Source organism: Heliangelus exortis, chromosome Z, assembly GCF_036169615.1.
Source record: "Heliangelus exortis chromosome Z, bHelExo1.hap1, whole genome shotgun sequence".
Taxonomy (NCBI): Eukaryota; Metazoa; Chordata; class Aves; order Apodiformes; family Trochilidae; genus Heliangelus; species Heliangelus exortis.
This window is the reverse complement of record NC_092454.1, coordinates 49,130,948-49,148,317: the sequence shown is the minus strand read 5'-3', so window position 1 is coordinate 49,148,317 and position 17,370 is coordinate 49,130,948. Positions and strand designations below refer to the sequence as shown.

The 17,370-nt window shown below is 36.5% G+C and overlaps 1 protein-coding gene across 1 annotated transcript in view; it reads left to right on the top strand.

Moving 5' to 3' along the window:
• The window catches only part of ANKRD31 (ankyrin repeat domain 31), a 64,949-nt gene that overhangs the window by 27,165 nt on the left and 20,414 nt on the right, over positions 1–17,370 (top strand). The window contains exons 13-21 of the mRNA XM_071731741.1: positions 299–360; positions 2,609–3,146; positions 3,734–3,982; positions 7,646–7,840; positions 9,744–9,886; positions 11,843–12,002; positions 12,453–12,550; positions 13,299–13,380; positions 14,662–14,758. Coding sequence (XP_071587842.1) covers positions 299–360; positions 2,609–3,146; positions 3,734–3,982; positions 7,646–7,840; positions 9,744–9,886; positions 11,843–12,002; positions 12,453–12,550; positions 13,299–13,380; positions 14,662–14,758 — 1,624 coding nt within the window. The remainder of the gene's footprint in view (positions 1–298; positions 361–2,608; positions 3,147–3,733; positions 3,983–7,645; positions 7,841–9,743; positions 9,887–11,842; positions 12,003–12,452; positions 12,551–13,298; positions 13,381–14,661; positions 14,759–17,370) is intronic.

The window sequence follows — 17,370 nt, the reverse complement described above, 5'->3', positions numbered from 1 at the left end:
AATTTTGGAAGTATAATGTCATACTTTACTCTCCTTACATACTTTACTCTCACCTGTCCTGGTTTGTACAAGGTGTCATCTGCACCAAGTAACAGACTGCAAGATTTTAATATATTTTTTAATATATTGATATGCTTTAGGTCGTTATAGAACACCTTATGCCTTGATAGTTTTTCTGGGTAGCTAAATGTGGTAAGTACTGTAACACACAAGATCGTGGACCAAGATGCTGTACATGCAAAGCAAAAAATAACAGTGTCTTTTCAATTCTGGTTTCTTTCTTTCATTTTCATTTCAGGTGGAGATGATTCAAAGAATATGAATGGTACTCAAAGTGCAGAGGATACAAGTCTGCACCAGGTACATCTTTACAAAGAATCCTGATGTCATTTGATGCTCAGCTGTTAAGGGTTTGTTAGGAGTCTTCAGTAAACTGTAGCAGACAACTATTTTTGAAATGTGTGTTAAAACCTGAATGTTCCAGCCCAGCAGGAACTGAAACAGTGATACTCAAATGTTATGCCAATTATTTTGTCAAGCAGTTGCTGATGCTTACTGCTGCTGCTTGGGTAAGTTGCAGCCTCATGAAGGTGCAAGATAGAGGCAATCAGGTCTCTATCATGGACAGTGGTTCTGTCTGAGTTTGTGCAAGTCCAGAGATAATTTACAGCAAGTATGGTACATCAGTGCCTCTTTGTACTTGCAGAAACCTGACTGATAATGCAGGGTGTTGCCTGGCTTGTAGCAGTAGGATGGCTGTCTCTTGCCTCTGTGTGGTATGTTGTGTTGAGTTTCAACAGGAGGGGGTTATAGAGCCACTCTCTTGCACAGAGGTTACACAATTATGCCATGAAACCTCATTAAGATGTGGGAGCTAGTGCCTCACGTGAAGACAAGACACTGTGGGTCATAGTTTGCATATACCACAAGACCTTATAGCATAAAAAGCGTAACTCTTCCCCCCTCCTGTTTTCTCTTCTCTGAAGAATGATAGCTGGCCCTATCTGAAACACTGTGCACAGATAACTTTTTTCTTGCTTCTTAAAGTTTTATGTGGTTATGATAACTCTCCATGTTACTCACCATTCTGCCTGCAGTCTACAGTGTCCTTAGAAATATCCTGCTGTTGAAATGTTCATAGTGTATAGTCTTAGATTATACTTTAAAACATTAGCTGATTTGATGAAGGGTATTCTCTAAGTGGAAGGTGGTGTAAACATTTAATTAGGCAAACATAATACTGTGGCTGTGTAATTGATTATTCCAATGGTTGTGTGAATTGTAGTTTTTGTTCTGGATTTATCTCCAGACATAATGTAACCAACAGGACAATTCTAGTTAGTCTTTGGCTTTTGGAGAAATTTTGTTGTGAGAATGCCGTGAGTTAATTCTGTGTGCAATTTCCCTTTCTTTATGGTTTCCTGGAATCACTGCAGGCAGGTTTGCCAGAAATTTAATTGGAGCATTTGTATATGACCACAAGAGCAATATCGTTTTCATTATTTTAAGGCAGAGCATTAATTCCAAACCAGTTCAGTTTTCATAGAAAAATAAAAGTATAAAACATTTCAGTAATATTTATCATTTTTACACTTTTTTACACATATTTCTTCTTTAATTTCTTTGTCCTGCTGTCTTAAGAAAGCTTCAGAAGCAGAGACAATGTTAATTTTTGTAACAGCACAGTTTTCTTTTAGTATATAATAAAACTATCAGAAAATGAAATTACATATGTGACTTGCTTTGTAGATAGAATTAAATGCAGATGCCACAGTTCAACATGATAGTACTGAAGCATGAAATGAGGTTTTGATAAAATGAGCAAAGCAGAAAAACTAATTTGGTGAAATAAAAAAAAAATCTTCAGGGTTCTGAGGGTGGAAAACTGGACGAAAAAAAAAAAGTTCAATAGAAGACAAATCAATCTGCTGTTCTTACAGCAGAGGCTACAGCTGAGAGTAAAACTGTTCAGAAATAGTGTCTCATGTTAGATAGACTTCATGTTCAATTTGTCTTGCAAACCAAGAACAGTTAAATCACAAAAACATATTTCCCTGATGCTGAGGCTAATGAAATGAGCCATGCTGTTGCTCTTTCCAGTAATAATTGTTGCATCTCAGTGAGTGCTGTAGGAAGACTGAGCTACGTGAGTTGAACAGTGTTAAGAGTGGTTAAGAGTGAAGATATATTTACGGCAGAAAAGGGAAGAACTGGTGAAAGATCAGGAACTTTTGCTGTAGTGGGGGAAGGAGATCACCAGTTTGCATTGCCCCTCATCAGTGGCTTCTGGAGAAAAAGTGTCTGCAGAGTACCATCAGTTGCTGTTTTAGCAGAACTTGTTTCTCAGTCAATACTTACTTGCTTTGAGTTCCTATCACACTGTGTTTTAAAGTTAAAACAGGAAGTCAGAAGTTATGATAATGATCATCATAGTCTCAAACACAGTAACAGTAGTAGTTTGAGTAGCAGAAATCTAATTACTGGTATCAGCATACCTTCAGAACTAATAATTTCTTCGCAAAACTTGATAAATCTGGTTAATGTTGGTAGCAACAAAATTAATGGAGAGGTTGGAATTTTAAAACTCGCTTTACCTTTGTTTGAACAGATTTCCTTACAGACAAATGAGTCAGAGCCAGTGTGTGCAAATATGACTGATTCAGACAGCATGAACATATCACAACAGAGGATTGTAAATGAGGTGCAAAACATTTATACTAATAAATCAGAAGATGGAACACGCTGCAATGAACACAGTCTTCAAGAAAATCCGGAAACATTGTTAGCTCAAGCAGCTACTAATGGAGAAACTGTTTCTAGAAGTCCTTTTAATTCTACCAGTGTAACACTAAGCACCACTGAACAAAAGACTCCACAACCAGAGAATGGAGGGAAGATCCTGCTTAATGCAGAAGAAAGTGTTGAAGGATATAACTTGGAAACTGAAAATGTTGCTAGTTTAGAGATTGAGCCTGTAGCTTTACAACTCCATGAGAGAGACACACTTCCAATTAGGCAAAAGAGAGATGATCTTCAGGAGACCAACTCAAAAGCAGATCTGTCTTCTGGTGTTAATGCAGCCAGGAAGTCTCCTGGTTCATTTCAGATTGTGGAAACTATGCAGAAAGAAACCACCCAGAAAACAGGTGCCATGTTTTGTTTGAAAATAATTATTTTATGATTTTTTTAAAGTGCTCTGTGAATTTTATTTAAAAACTCAGCTGTGAATCCCATGAGAATTTTTTTTGCCATAAATAAATAGAAAACACATAAAATGTGTTTTGGTACAGTTTGGTATGCCAGATTAGCTACTTAGCCATTTTTTGCTAAGGGCCTGTTTTGTGCCTGTTTTATGGAGTGGTTTTAGGGCCTATTTTATGTCCAAGTCACTATTGTATTTGCCAAAATGTGACCACAATGATTATTACAATAATTAGAATGAAATTCTGAAGAAGCTTGTTTCTTTAAATACATAAGAATCAATAAAAGTCATTTTCACAAAAGAATCTTCAAATTATTTTGGATGCAATCTCAGTACACTAACATGCAGTGAATAGTAGATAAAGGATTTATTACATTAAATTGTTTTCAAAAATTGAGTGAGTTACCGCAGGTATTTATTAACCTAGACTAGGTGATCATTTTGACATTCATTTTAATATCAGCTATAATTTCTGAAATTTATTAGTATTATGCTATAAATACTTGAAATCTTCTTTTTTCAAACCAGCAGATGAAGGAGTGTTTGCTGGAGTAAGTGGAACAGAAGGCACTGGAAAAAACGGTGAAGAAGGAAATGCAAAGACCAACGTGCTTTCACAGTTTACTGAAACAGAAGAGCTTCAAAGTAAAAGAGTGAGATTAGACCATCAGGAAGCAAGCCAAAAGGCAGCCTCATATCACAGTGGCAACAAAACCAAGCTTTTGTCTAAACCATCAGAATTCAGTCAAACATCAGAACAGCAGACATCCAAGAAATCAGGTGAAAAGTTAATAATGTTATATAAAAACAGTGAAGTCTTTTCCAGACATGCATACAAAGTCTTTTTTATAATACATGAGGGAAAGTTTGGAAAAATACAAATAGCATGTTGAGCAGATCCTCTAGTGAGTTTCATATTTCTGGAATTTCTCTACTCCATTTCACAGAATGTTTGTACTCTGTTTTGTTCATGTTATGTTCATCAGTCTGTCATCATTATGACGATGGGGCGATGCAGAATCATAACCGAGAGCTTAAAATAAAACTTAATTGATCCTTAGTTAACTATGTTATATAATAGTTTAAAATAACACTACATTGGCCTTCAGTTAATATTTTACATGTCATAAATAAAAAAAAACCTGGCTGTCCTTACATTTGGCACACGTATGTCCACTTAGATTTTCTAAACTGTGTCCTTGTCAGACACAAATCAGCATAGGCTTGATTTTATTGGTACCTTTGCTATTAACTGAAGTAAAGAAACAATATGAGCATAAAGTGTCCTCTGACACTTTATTTTCTTTATTTATTTTCTTTTTTAATTTTTATTTTATTTTATTTTTTTATTTTGACACTTTTCTGCCTGCACATACAGCTTTCTGTTCAGTATTTTTATTTTCTATCTAAGACTTGCATTTATCTTGTATTCTTACCAATAAAATAGAGCTCTGGTCCAACTGATTAGTTGTCACAGCTCCCAAGTATTTTTCACTTAATTGCTTTTTTATTAAAGCTGGCAGTTATCTTGAGTACTGTGTTTCTTTCTGGACAAAGAGAACCATGGCACTCGAGATGTACTAAAACCAAAACCTGTAGTTCAGATGGGATCCTTGCTCTCTTAAAACTTTAAATGTAATATTTGGACCTCTGAATCATAAATGTTAATCCTCATATCGTTTAACATTCTTAACTTGTGTTGAAATGAAAATAACTATATCATTAGATGACAGGGATTTCTTGTGGAGTTTTGCCTTGATAGGAAATACAGCATTTGTCTTTTCTGATTGTCTTAAAGAATTTTATAATTTCTCTCTGACATGTAATAACTTAGGAGTGATTTTTTCTGGTGTTCATAGATTTTAAAGCACTGGCTTCTTAGGACTTTAGATGTCTGCGACTATTTCTTTGCATTTTTTCATTTGCCACAGCAGTTTTCTGCAGCTCCTTTTTTATATTTGCTACCATTCACTTCTTATTTTTTCATTTCTTGTTTGCTTTTGGTTTCTAATTCCTTACCTAAGTTACATTAGTTTTTGAATCAGTAAAACTTGTCATCATGAGTGTGGAATATATTGTGAAATACTTCCTTGCCATTGTTCTTCTGCTGATATCTTTTCCTCAAACTTTTTTGTTCATAATTTTTCCAACTCCCTTTCAAATAACTACCATCTCAGCATGATTGCTAGTTTTCAGCCCACCCTATGTACATGCTCTCTTGACTTTCTGGACTGCAAGCTAATGTTTTCTTTTGGAAACTGACAGGAAAAATGTCTTGTTACTAGTCTCCAGTGTTGAGCAGTGGCAATACATAGCTTTTCTATCTTCAAATTGGTTCCTCCTGTTGTAGAAATCCCTTTTTGCTTCATTCTGAAAAAAAAAATAGTCTATTGCGTGATTGTTATGTGTGATAATCCACTGATAATTAGTAGAAGAATAAAAACTGAGCGCAGGAATCATTCCTTTCCCTATAGATGCCCTTTTTTTGTAGCTTCTATATTCCTGCTTAATCTTTTTAATAAGGTCTATGTGCCATTACTAGATTTTTTTTCCCTTTGCATTTTTTGCCTACATTTATATACAACAGTGATTAAAAAAAAAAAAAAACAAAAAAAACTTTATGCCAGGTACATGTCTTACATTTTGGTCTTCTCTGGAGTAGCATTCAACAGATTACTTTTGCCCCCAGTAGATTGAGGTAATATTTTATTAATCTTAAATTTAATTACTTCCTTCATCCCAGGAGAGTGTTGCTGTTTGAGAGTCAGTGTGAGGAAGTGTATAGGCTTTCATAGAGTTCAAGGCATTAATAGCTTTGGAGACTGGGACAATGACATTGAGATTGCAGCAGAAGAAAGTGGAAGATGGGGTAATGTTTTCTGATTTGAGGGGCTTCAAGATTTTTTGCTGTCTCATGCCTCTTTGTCATTAACAGGCTTTTGTATCTCATCTAATTGTTCCTGTGTCCCAGTGGTCTTACTTACATTTTTCTATTCTTGAATAAAAACCTTTTATTGCTAAATGACATTGTGTCATTTTCATCTGCATTCAGTCAATTAAGAGGCTTGCAGTATTCTTATTTTACTTGTACAGAAGGAGGGTACAGACAGCTTGCTTCTTTTCTTGTATTTCCATCTGTGGAAAGAATTACTTGTAGATCAATGCTGAAGTATTCAAATTTCTTTCTGAAGGAAGATATCCTTGAAGTTGTTGAGGTATGGCAGCCTCCTCTATTCTGTTTGTTGTTTACTGTAATCTCAGTTTTATCTTTGTATGTGTGCAGCCTGAATGTTTTATTTGCCAAGTTCGTGATCTTCCCTGCTTGTGACCCACCTGGCAATGCATTTCATGGAGAAACAGTATTTTGTGATTATCATACCAGTCTCCCATTATGCTTTTGAAAATGTCTCCTAACAATCATGAACAAAATTGTTGTGCGTGACTACTTAACTGGAAAACTTTGCAATTATTTCTGTTCACTTGCAGCTGATATTTCTAAGGGTCATTAGCTTAATGGGCTGTTGTGTGGGTGCTTTTTTTTTCTCCCACATCTCTAAAGAGTCCCTAGGACATTCTGCAATGAATCAGAGGAGAAGAAAAGGAAGAACCAGAGAAGAGATGATTGCTTTGGGAGTTGAGACCCAAAAGCTTTTAGACAAAACACAATACATTATTTTACAGAAAAGTAGGTCTCAGATTGGAGGAGTATTTCAATAATGTGACCTACCTGTGTGCTCTAGAATCTCTCATTTTAAAAAGAAACTCTTTAGCTATCCTCATTGCCAGTGTGCTGTGGGCCAAGCACCACCAATGCACAAAAGGCCACCTGAATTTTTTTTATGACAGAATATCCCTACAGTGAGCTCCATGCTGCCATAACCTGGCAGTAGCAGTGCCTGAGCAAGCTAGTTTAAAGATTTATCAGATTTGTCATCAATCTACAGAATTTTTTCACATCACAGCTGTAAAAATACCTTACGTAGAAGCCCATTTCTTCCCTGATACAGAGTTAGGAGTGGAAAAGAAGTGATGGTCAACTCTTCACTTTTACATAGTTTTAATACCTTTTTGTCTGTACTTTATATATTTAGTATACATGCCTGGTAGCTTGGAAGCAGTCCACAGGATAATGTAACATACTCCCTACCTCTGTGCAGTAGAAAACTTCAACCTTGTTGCCTTTTTTGTAGGTCTCTAATCCATTGTACACTTGTTAAGTAATCTAGATTTGAACTGTAAATTCTTGCAGAGTCTGTTTTTACCTGTGCTGTTACACTGTACATTTTAACCTTTACATGTAGCCAAATAATAATTGAATACTGAATAATTAAGGCAACAGTATTGCACACATTTCCATTAATTGAAATATGTTATGCAGCTTAGTTTTTTGCTTAGAATTAAATATTTTTTGTGGTTCCTAATGAACACCAATTATGTGTTTAGAATCCTCCCTACCTACCACAAAAAAAGATGTAATTTTGCGTGGTACCTGTAATACAAGAGCTGAGAGAAGGATGAAAACTAGGAGAAATGCAAAAGGGGAGACTGCACTGCATATTGCTGCTGGGAGAGGAAATCTGCCTTTGGTGAAAACTCTATTATCATCTGGAGTTTGTGTCAATGATCAGGACAATGCAGGTTTGAAAATTACTCTCTTTGGCCTTGTTTTATGATACAATGTATACAATTTATAGTAGATATTTAAAATATAATTTGTGTAATTTTAATACAGCTATGGATTCTTGATTTATGATGTAATTGTGAGGAGAAAAGAAAGTCACTCAACTAGTACAAGTCCCAGGGTTTTGTGTCTCAGCACCCTTTTTCTCAGCAGAGGCATTGATTGGGTCTTGCCTCTCTGCTGAAAAGCATGTTTTTAGACGTATGTATGGAAACTGTTTCCATACGTATGGAAAGCATGTTTTTAGGCATACGTATGGAAACTTTCCCTTGAAAGATCAAGGGAAAACTTAAACCACATGAGTATATACATGTGTGAAGCACATTCACATATAGGAAATATGGGCAATCAGGTTACAAGATTACTTTTCTCTTTTTCGTACCTAAATGTATAATGCATTTCTGTTTTTATGGAACTAGAATGGATGGTGTTCTATTACTGATGCCTGGCACATTTGATATTATAAAATGTGATTGGAGATCAGACTATTAATATTATGCTTCTGAGTTTTTAGAGTCTTTCTACTCTGTTGTTCCATTTCTTTTATTATTTTTAGTAGTGTATTAGAAAAGGAAACAATTTTTTTTGTTAATATTTGATATATTTTTCTCTAAAGTAAAATGAGTTACATAGAAAGTATTTTATCTTGTGTTATGGTAGCAATGCAAGGACCCAGAGAGTGGGTGTTCAGGACCCTGAGGGATCCAGGAGGCAGAACAGCGAGGGTTCAGTATTCCCTCCCAGTTGCTTCCTCTATAAAAGTCAGGAGGGTGGGAATCCTCCCCCCTCCTCCTCCTCCCTTCTTCCATGCTGCTTCACCGTGCTCAGAGGTCTTGGAGAGAGTCTCTGGCCCTTTGTCATCAGCTTGTCACATGCCCTACAGGATCTGAATCCAGTGGGTGCTGCTGGGAAGAGCCCTGGCCCCTTTTTTCTGATTTGCCAGTGCTGCAAGGGACTTTGGACACCGTATCAGTGAGATTTTGTACATCCTGGAATCATGGAATGTCAGGTTGGAAGGGACCTCAAGGATCATCTATCTGGGCCAACCCTTATAATATTATTGTTTATATGGGATGTCTCAGCACCCTGTCGAGCTGAGACTTGAAAACTTTCCAAAGTGGGGGAATCCACCAGTCCCCCTGGGAGACCATTCCAATGTCTGATTGTTCTCATAGTGAAAAATTTTCCTCATGTTCAAACGGAGTCTCTCTGGGTGCAACCTATATATACATATATATATATATATAACATATATATATATATATATAACCTATATATACACACACACATATATAACATATATATATATATAACCTATATACACACATATATATAACATATATATATATATATAACCTATATATACACACATATATATACATACATATATATACACACATATATATACACGCATATATATGTACACATATATATACACACACACATATATGTATGTTTACGTTTACGTTTACATTTACGTTTACATTTACATTTATATTTACATTTAATATATTTTTATATATATTTGTTCCTTATCCCACATGTTAGCCCCTTCCCTGTTCCAGTAAACCTGTTGAAATTTTAACTTCCAACCTTTAACTCTCTTGTTCCCCTTTTATCTTCCCTTCTGAGAAAGGAGATGGGTAACAGAGCCGTTCTGTTCTCTGGGTCTTTTTTACCCTGAGCAGTAAACCAAGATACCTTGGCATTTCAAGATGGTTGTTTGTATGAGACTTACCTTAAAGTGAGTAGTCTGTTGCTTATAGTACAGCAGACACAGCAAAATTTATATTCACTAATTACTGATCTTTGTGGGTCTTTCCAAATCAGATGCATGCTGTATGTGTCATCTTTTATTAGGTTGGACAGCAATTCATGAAGCAGCCAATAAGGGATTTACTGAAGTGATCATTGAATTATTGAAAGCTGGTGCTAACGTTAACAGCAGAAGTCTGGATGGTATTTTGCCAATACATGATGCTGTTTCTGGCAATTATTTGGAGGTACATTTTTTCTTCCAACACTGTAGTTCCTGAGCCTGATTTCCAACAGAGTGTTAGCAAAGAAAAATCCTGGTTTAACTAAGGAAAGTTGAAATTATGAATATAATTTTAGTGTAGAATTGCATTTATTGCAGAAAAGTATTCAAAGCTATCAACATTAGGTAAAAAAATATTTTTCAAGAGTGACAGTTGATATTGTACAATTAGTTGAGTTTTTCAGTTTAGTGGACAAACCAGAAAAGTTCAGAAGCTCCTCATGGGTCTCTCCTACCTATTGGGCTTTTAAAAAATAATACTGAAGTAGAGCATTCTCAATTTAACTATCTTGTCCAACCCCGCTGTGGGATGGGACATTTTTTACTAGGTGATATTGTCAAAAGCCCTGTCCAACCTGCCTTTGAATACTGTGAGTGATGAAACATCCACAACTTCTCTGGGCATCCACAACTTCCTGTGTCTCACATTCTCATTGTAAAAAAATTTTTTTTTTAAAAAGAAAAAACACTGGACCTGGTGTTCAAAAATCAACCATTTTTTTTCATCAGCTGGTTCCTTCCAACCCAAACCATACTACAGTTCCATGGTACAGAACAGAATAGAAGATTTGCAGTTGGAAGAAACCTACAACCAGTCCAACTGCCTAACCAGTTCAGGGCTGACCAGAAGTTAAAGTGTGCTCTTAAGGCTATTGTATAAATGCCTCTTGAACACTGACAGGCGTGGGGTGTTGACCACCTCTCCAGGAAGCCTGTTGCAGTGTTCAGCCACCATCTTGGAAAAGAAATACTTTCTAGTGTCCAGTTGGAGTCTCCTATGGCACAACTTTGAACATTCCCATGTGTCCTGGATCCCAGGGAGAAAAGATCAGCACCTCCCTCTCCAGGAAGTGGTGGAGAGCAATGAGGTTGCCTTTCAGCCTTCTGTTCTCCAAATGAAACAAACCCAGAGTCTTTAGCTGCTCCTCATGCCTTCCAGCCCTTTCACCAGCTTTGCTGTCCTCCTCTTTATGCTTTCAAGGATCTTCACACCCTTTTCAAACTGTGGGGCCCAGAACTGCACACAAACAAGTAAAACGTTATTTTGGCACAATGAGTTCCAGGGAAGTGAGCATAAAAATGGAATGCCAGGTTGACTCAAACATACCACTTCTATTCCTGTCAAAAGAGGTAGTATGTCATCAAATTTATCTTTTCTGTAAATAAAATTAGCAGCATGATTTCACAGGTCTCATGCTGAACTATCAGTAGGGTTCTTGAAAACATGTAAACTGTCATTCAGTATTGTGGGGAAAAACCGAAGAAGAAGATTCTGAACTTCTGTAGGGAATTCTGATACTTTCTCATACTTAACAGCACTCTGAATGGAAGAAGGAAGAAAAAATGCTAAAGATGAGATATCATACATATGAAAATTCTTTACCATTCAATCTCTGACCTTGTTAACACTTCCATAACATCTGAATTTTAGGGGATACATGATTCTGTTGCTGCCATGGATCTCATTTCCATATTTTACAATTAAGCAGACATGCAAGTTGTTTTGCAATTAGGGAAAAAATCATGAGCGTATGTAAGAAAAAATAAAATAAATCACTATTCAATTCTTAAAGAAAAAAACTCGCCTTAATTTGTGCATTTTGGTCTTAATACAGTTGACCAGTTCCTTTTTATTTAGGTAAATGAGGTTTTATAATTGCTTTCTATAACAATACTATGAAGATGGTAGGTTTAATGACATGTGAATTTATTGTCTATTTTTATGGAAAAATTAGAAGTGTAAGATTAAAATCTGTTTATGATAGTCAAACTTGTTTATTTAATGGGGATTGCAAGTGTCACGGATTTTAGAGTATCTTACTTGTACCTTTATTTCTTGTGATTTATGATAGATAAAACACAGTTGTATTCTAAGTGCACAACAAGAATTGTCACAAGTAGTAATAATAATATATAATAGGCAGTCAGGATTCTACTACAGCATGGAGCAAATCCCCTTGAGAGGGATGCTTCTGGGAAAAGTGCTTTGGATGAAGCATCTAATGATGAAATGAAAGAACTCCTGAAGTCTTACAGTGCTGGGGAGTCTGTACTTCCTGTTGAGACTACTCAAATTGAAGGTATGTTGGTTTCATAATGGAAATCATAGTATTACCCTGTATTCTTAAGGAAAAACTATACATTAGAATGCTGCTGATTTGCAGAACTGCACATTGCCTGGCACTGATATTTTTAACTGCAGTAAGTACCTATTTTTTTAATAAATTCATTTTCTAGAGAGAATGAAGTATAAGGATATATTTGGCTCTTCAGATTTTTTGTTGCTATCTACATTTCTGTTTCATATTTATGTTGTTAGCCATATTTATTTATGGAAGTGGTAGCTTTAAATACTGCTAATAATACTAACACTTTATGCTACCTGAATTTTATCTCATTTGCATATATGAAATACTTTTTTATTATATGACCTGCTATCATAATTTTGTAACCTATTTTAGCTAATCTAACTTAATAGACTTCTGCAAATTTAATTTTAAGTTTGCTTTATTTTTTTCTTAATTGTGGAGAGAGGAGATATCCTTCTAGGTCAAGAAGATCAAAATGTTATAGTGATTACTCTAACAAGGATGATACAGCTTTGGAGCCACATGAGAAATACAGTGTGGTAAGTATAGATAACAGATTTTTATTAAACCGCTTTATAGTGTAGTTCTGCATAGTATTATTTTCTGAGTAACATTAAAATGTCATTTAACTAATTAACCCTTTAGAAGGTATGTAACAACCATGCAGAAGCTTATGGTGTATCAGGTGTGGTTTAGAGTATATGACTGCGTATACTGTCACTTCTTTGCTCATGATTTCTGGGCACTTACACATATTATGCAAACAGTAGACAATGTTTATACATCCCTTATTGCCTACATTAATAGAAATGAGGTCAGCAGTTCTGAGGCTTTTAGTCACATCTGCAGAATAGCTCATTGTAATACAGAGTAGTGATTTTTATTCATGGTAATGAAGGCATTTAGAAATTACTTAATCTTGATTTAAAGCATCCAGGAAGATCTTGCTTAACTTGTATCTTAGGAGAGCTCTTGCTGATACCTTTAGGCTGTATCTGCATTGCCTAGGTGATGCCATCATGGTGAAATTCATTGTCAAATCCCTGCAGTGTGCTCAAAGGTGAGACTATGAACATGGACTTGTTGGAATATCTGGACAAAACCAGGCTGCTACAGTGCCTTTACATTATGCATGTCTATATTTCCAGAGTCTGCGTTGCCTTTATACAGAAATTCCCTGCCTGGGATGACTTGAGTCCACCAATGCTTAACCTTCAGGCCATGTGGTCTGTGTTTTATGGGCTGCACTTGGCTCTGTTGCTTACCCTGTTATGTGTTTGTTAACAGGATACACTTGCTGCCATCCAAGATGCACAAGAGAAGCAAAAAGAACTGTTGCTACTTGAATTGAGAACTTCCAAAGATGCAGGTAGAGGTAAACTCTAGGAACTCAGGGCCTTTTTTTTTTTTTCCATTGGTAAATATCTTTGGTTATATAATTGTTTTTATAATAATATTGCACCTAATGTATTTGAATATCTCCTCTGGAAAATACTGCTTCAGAGAATAAGTTTTTAATAACAGCTCCCATGTAAGTGCACATCCTGAAGTACTTTCAGTTTATGTAGGTATTAATATGATAGCAAAAAAGGGAAGGATGCCACTTGGAGGCTTCTGTTTCAAGTCAACCTAATAATATAAAAATGTATCATTAGATAACCATGCCTACTGTTGACAGCATCATTCAGTTACAAGAACATAATCCCTCCAACCACTTATGTCAGTACTTAAAGTAGCAGATGCAGCATTTCGTAATAGTGTGGCTGGACTTTAGGAGCCTAAAATAATTTATGAGGGCAAAAAGAGAAATCTTTAAGATAGACACTGTGGATAACAGGCAGTTTCAGAAATGCTGGTTTCTGGAGGTGTAATTTGTCTTAGGCTATAAAATCGCAGTTCAGCTTAATCTCAAGAGCCTGCTAAGTGTCATTGACTTCCCAGGAGATCCTGATGCAGGTACTGAGCATCAGTTTGAGTCTGTTAACAGTGTCTGTGCCAACACTGTTCAAGTGGTGGAGCAGGAACACCTTTGACCAACTCTTGCACTTGGGTTATATTCCTAAGAGACAGGGCACATAAAGAAGAATTTGGAATTGCTCTTTATTTTAGAAGATTACTAACAAAAAGGGACAACATATAAATATGATGCTGTTTTATAAAATGCATTTGAAACTATTTAGAACTATCTGTGACATGTATGTTTTTACCATTATGTGTAACTTGCAACAACCTCAAGTGCATTAAACTGTTTTATAATACTTCAAACATAAAGGTTTTAGCCACCTTTAGATTGTGTAACTTCCGCAGTTAACCTTAAATAAAATTGCCATGTTATGTTTCAGTGCTTATCATCCATAGAATAGTTATTTATCCTGTTCTGTTAGTAATTTCCTAGACAAGGCACTTGCACTTCAAAATTTTCTCAGGCTATTTCCTTTTAAGTTAAATTGCTTTTTAACTTTCTCTATGAAGAACTGAATTTGAAGTACTCTATTTATAAAGAGCTATCAATATGCATGACAGAATAAGGTACTTGCTCTAACAATTTTTTCATACTTGGGCTGTGTATTTGCTCCATTTAAAATGTTTTACAATTATTTTCTGCTGTTTATTGCCATCACCATTTTAATTGTATCAAAATATTGGACAGATGTTTATACCCAAAGGCTGTCTCAGATGCAAGATACTTTGAATGAAATGCTTGCACAACAGAAAACAGAAAGGGATATGCTTGCTAAAAAATACAGGTATGTAGAATACAAAGATTGTATTTTTAGGAAGCTATTCTTAATATAAACAATGAGAGAGGTTGTTAGAAGGTTGGCAAATGGTAGCATAAAAATAAAATTATGTGGCTTTCGTTCAAATTTTATGTAAGCAGGATGTTTTTTTCAGCAGCATGTTGTTTTCAGTTATCTCCAGTAAGAGTTTACATCAAGGAAGAATAACTGAGTTTAGCTAATGCATACTAATCAGTTAACTGTGCACACAGTGAGCATTAAAATTGGGTACTGAACATAAAAATGGTGTGGAAAAATACCTAAGCAGAAATCAGGAAGTGGAGGTATTGAGCAATTAGATCACTTCTGCAGCATCATGGAGAAAGGGAGTTGCAACTCAGACACTACTTTTAGTGTCCCTACCTCTGTTCTTTTTTCTTTAGCACCCTGAGACTCAGCAGGTCCAACAGGCCACAAGAGCCCTTTAGAGCAATGGCTTGAAGCACATCTGTAGACATTCCTTTTTTGTGAGGACACCTGAAGTGTGAGCTGGGAGTGCTTACATCAGTGTGAGCATGAATTACGTGAATTGTCATCTTCCTGATGACAGTTCCCTCTCAAAATGCCTCTTTTTACTTCTTTCTGAGAACTACTACCTGAATGGTGGTCATGTGGTTAGTGCTCAGCTAATGATGTAGCATCTTGTTCAAAGGATGCTTCTAGGCCATTTCATGAGAATGTCTACGGAGTGCTTCTGCAAAAGCAACAGTGTGCAGCTTTCAGCAAAACACATAGGCTGCTTGAGCAAAACAACTAAAACTTTTCTGTCAGACCGTTTTGCTAACTATAAGATACCTAGATTACCCAGATAATAAAAAATAGAGGGTTTAATGTGAAGAGAAGTTAAGGTTCCAAAGATTTAGATAACACATTAGGAGGAAATTCTTCACTATGAGTGTGATGAGACTCTGGCCCAGGTTTTCCAGAGAAGTTGTGGCTTCTCCATCCCTGGAAGCATTCAAGGCCAGGTTGGATGGGGCTTGGAACAACCTGGGCTGGTGGGAGGTGTCCCTGCCCATGGCAGGGGGGTTGGGTGGGATTCTTTCATCTTTAAGGTCCCTCCCCATCCCAAACCAGTCTGGGATTCTATGATATGGTCTCAAGTTGTGCCAGGGGAGGTTTAGGTTGGACATTAGAAAGAATTTCTTTATGGAGAGGGTGATCAGACAGTGGAATGGGCTGCCCAGGGAAGTGATGGATTCTCCATCCCTGGAGATATTTAAAAAGAGCCTGGATGTGGCACTCAGTGCCATGGGCTGGGAACTGCAGTGGGAGTGGATCAAGGGTTGGACTTGATGATCTCTGAGGTGCCTTCCAACCCAGCCAGTTCTATGATTCTATGATTCTATGATCCTTGTAATGATTTCAGAAAAAAGGAACAGCAAAATTAGTATCTACACTAACATACTGCCTTTGAGAGTTATTGAGAACTAAAAGGCATTCCATCATGAGATGGCGTTTCTGAGTATTGAAGATACCCTGCAGATATTGCAAGTTATCCATCAGCATTAATGAGCTACCTGCCAAATTTCATTACATCTCCTTTTTGTTATTCATGTGGTGAACACTTTAATTTTACCTGATTAGCATATAAGCTTTTGTCACATTATATATATATATATGTACAGAAGATCAGGAGGCATCATCACATTTTCCATCTTCCAGTTAGTCAGGCCAGAGAGGCATACTACTAACACTGTGCCATTTCTATCTGTTTCTTTTAAGATATTAAGATGTATCTCTCACATGAAAAAAATGAGGAAAAAAAAAGTGTATTTGTTAGTGGTTGTAAGCTTCTCAGCTTTTGTCATTTTGGCCGTGACATTTTTGCCTCTTCAGCTGCAGCTCCTTCTGCATCCATACAGCAATAAAGACACAAAACATCTGTGACAAAATACTTCTAGAAAACTGTGTGGAGCCTCACTGGTCTATGTAGGAGTCCATAGTTTGTCAAGGCTTACTTGTTTCATGGATTGAGTGTATGCTGATATGTTCATTGTGTAATGGATTCTAAACACATGATAGCAAGCAGTATCGCAGTACAGATACCAATACTGGAACCCTGTAGTTTGGCTGTTCTTGTTCTGCACTAGTTAGCCTTGCTTTACCTTTTTCCTAATCCCCTCAACAGTGTCTCTCTTCCAAGACTGAGGTGGTGTTACTTGCATTGCACCTCTGCTGTGTGTAGATTTAAAAGAAAACAGTGCTGCTATTCCTTTTCCCAAGTCCTGTGGTATTCCCCTGTATTCCCAGCATGGTAGAGCAGTCACTTATCCCATCAGGGGAATTATGAGAAAAGAGTATTACATTGGGCTGGTGGTTCTTGTGCCAAAAGAAGTGGGGAAAATGAGGAATTCCCTTCTAGCAGAAAGGAGGTGAATTCCCCAGGGAATTCCCAGATTTTCACAGGGGGACCAGCTCTGCTGGGGAGCAGGGTTTGAAGAAGGGAGGGACATTCCCAAGCTTAGTGTACAACATCCTAGACTGCTCTGTAATCTTTCTTTCAGTGCTCACATTGTATTATTACAGTTATGGCTTCACAAAATGTTTTGCTGTGTTTTGTTTTGTTTATGCAAACA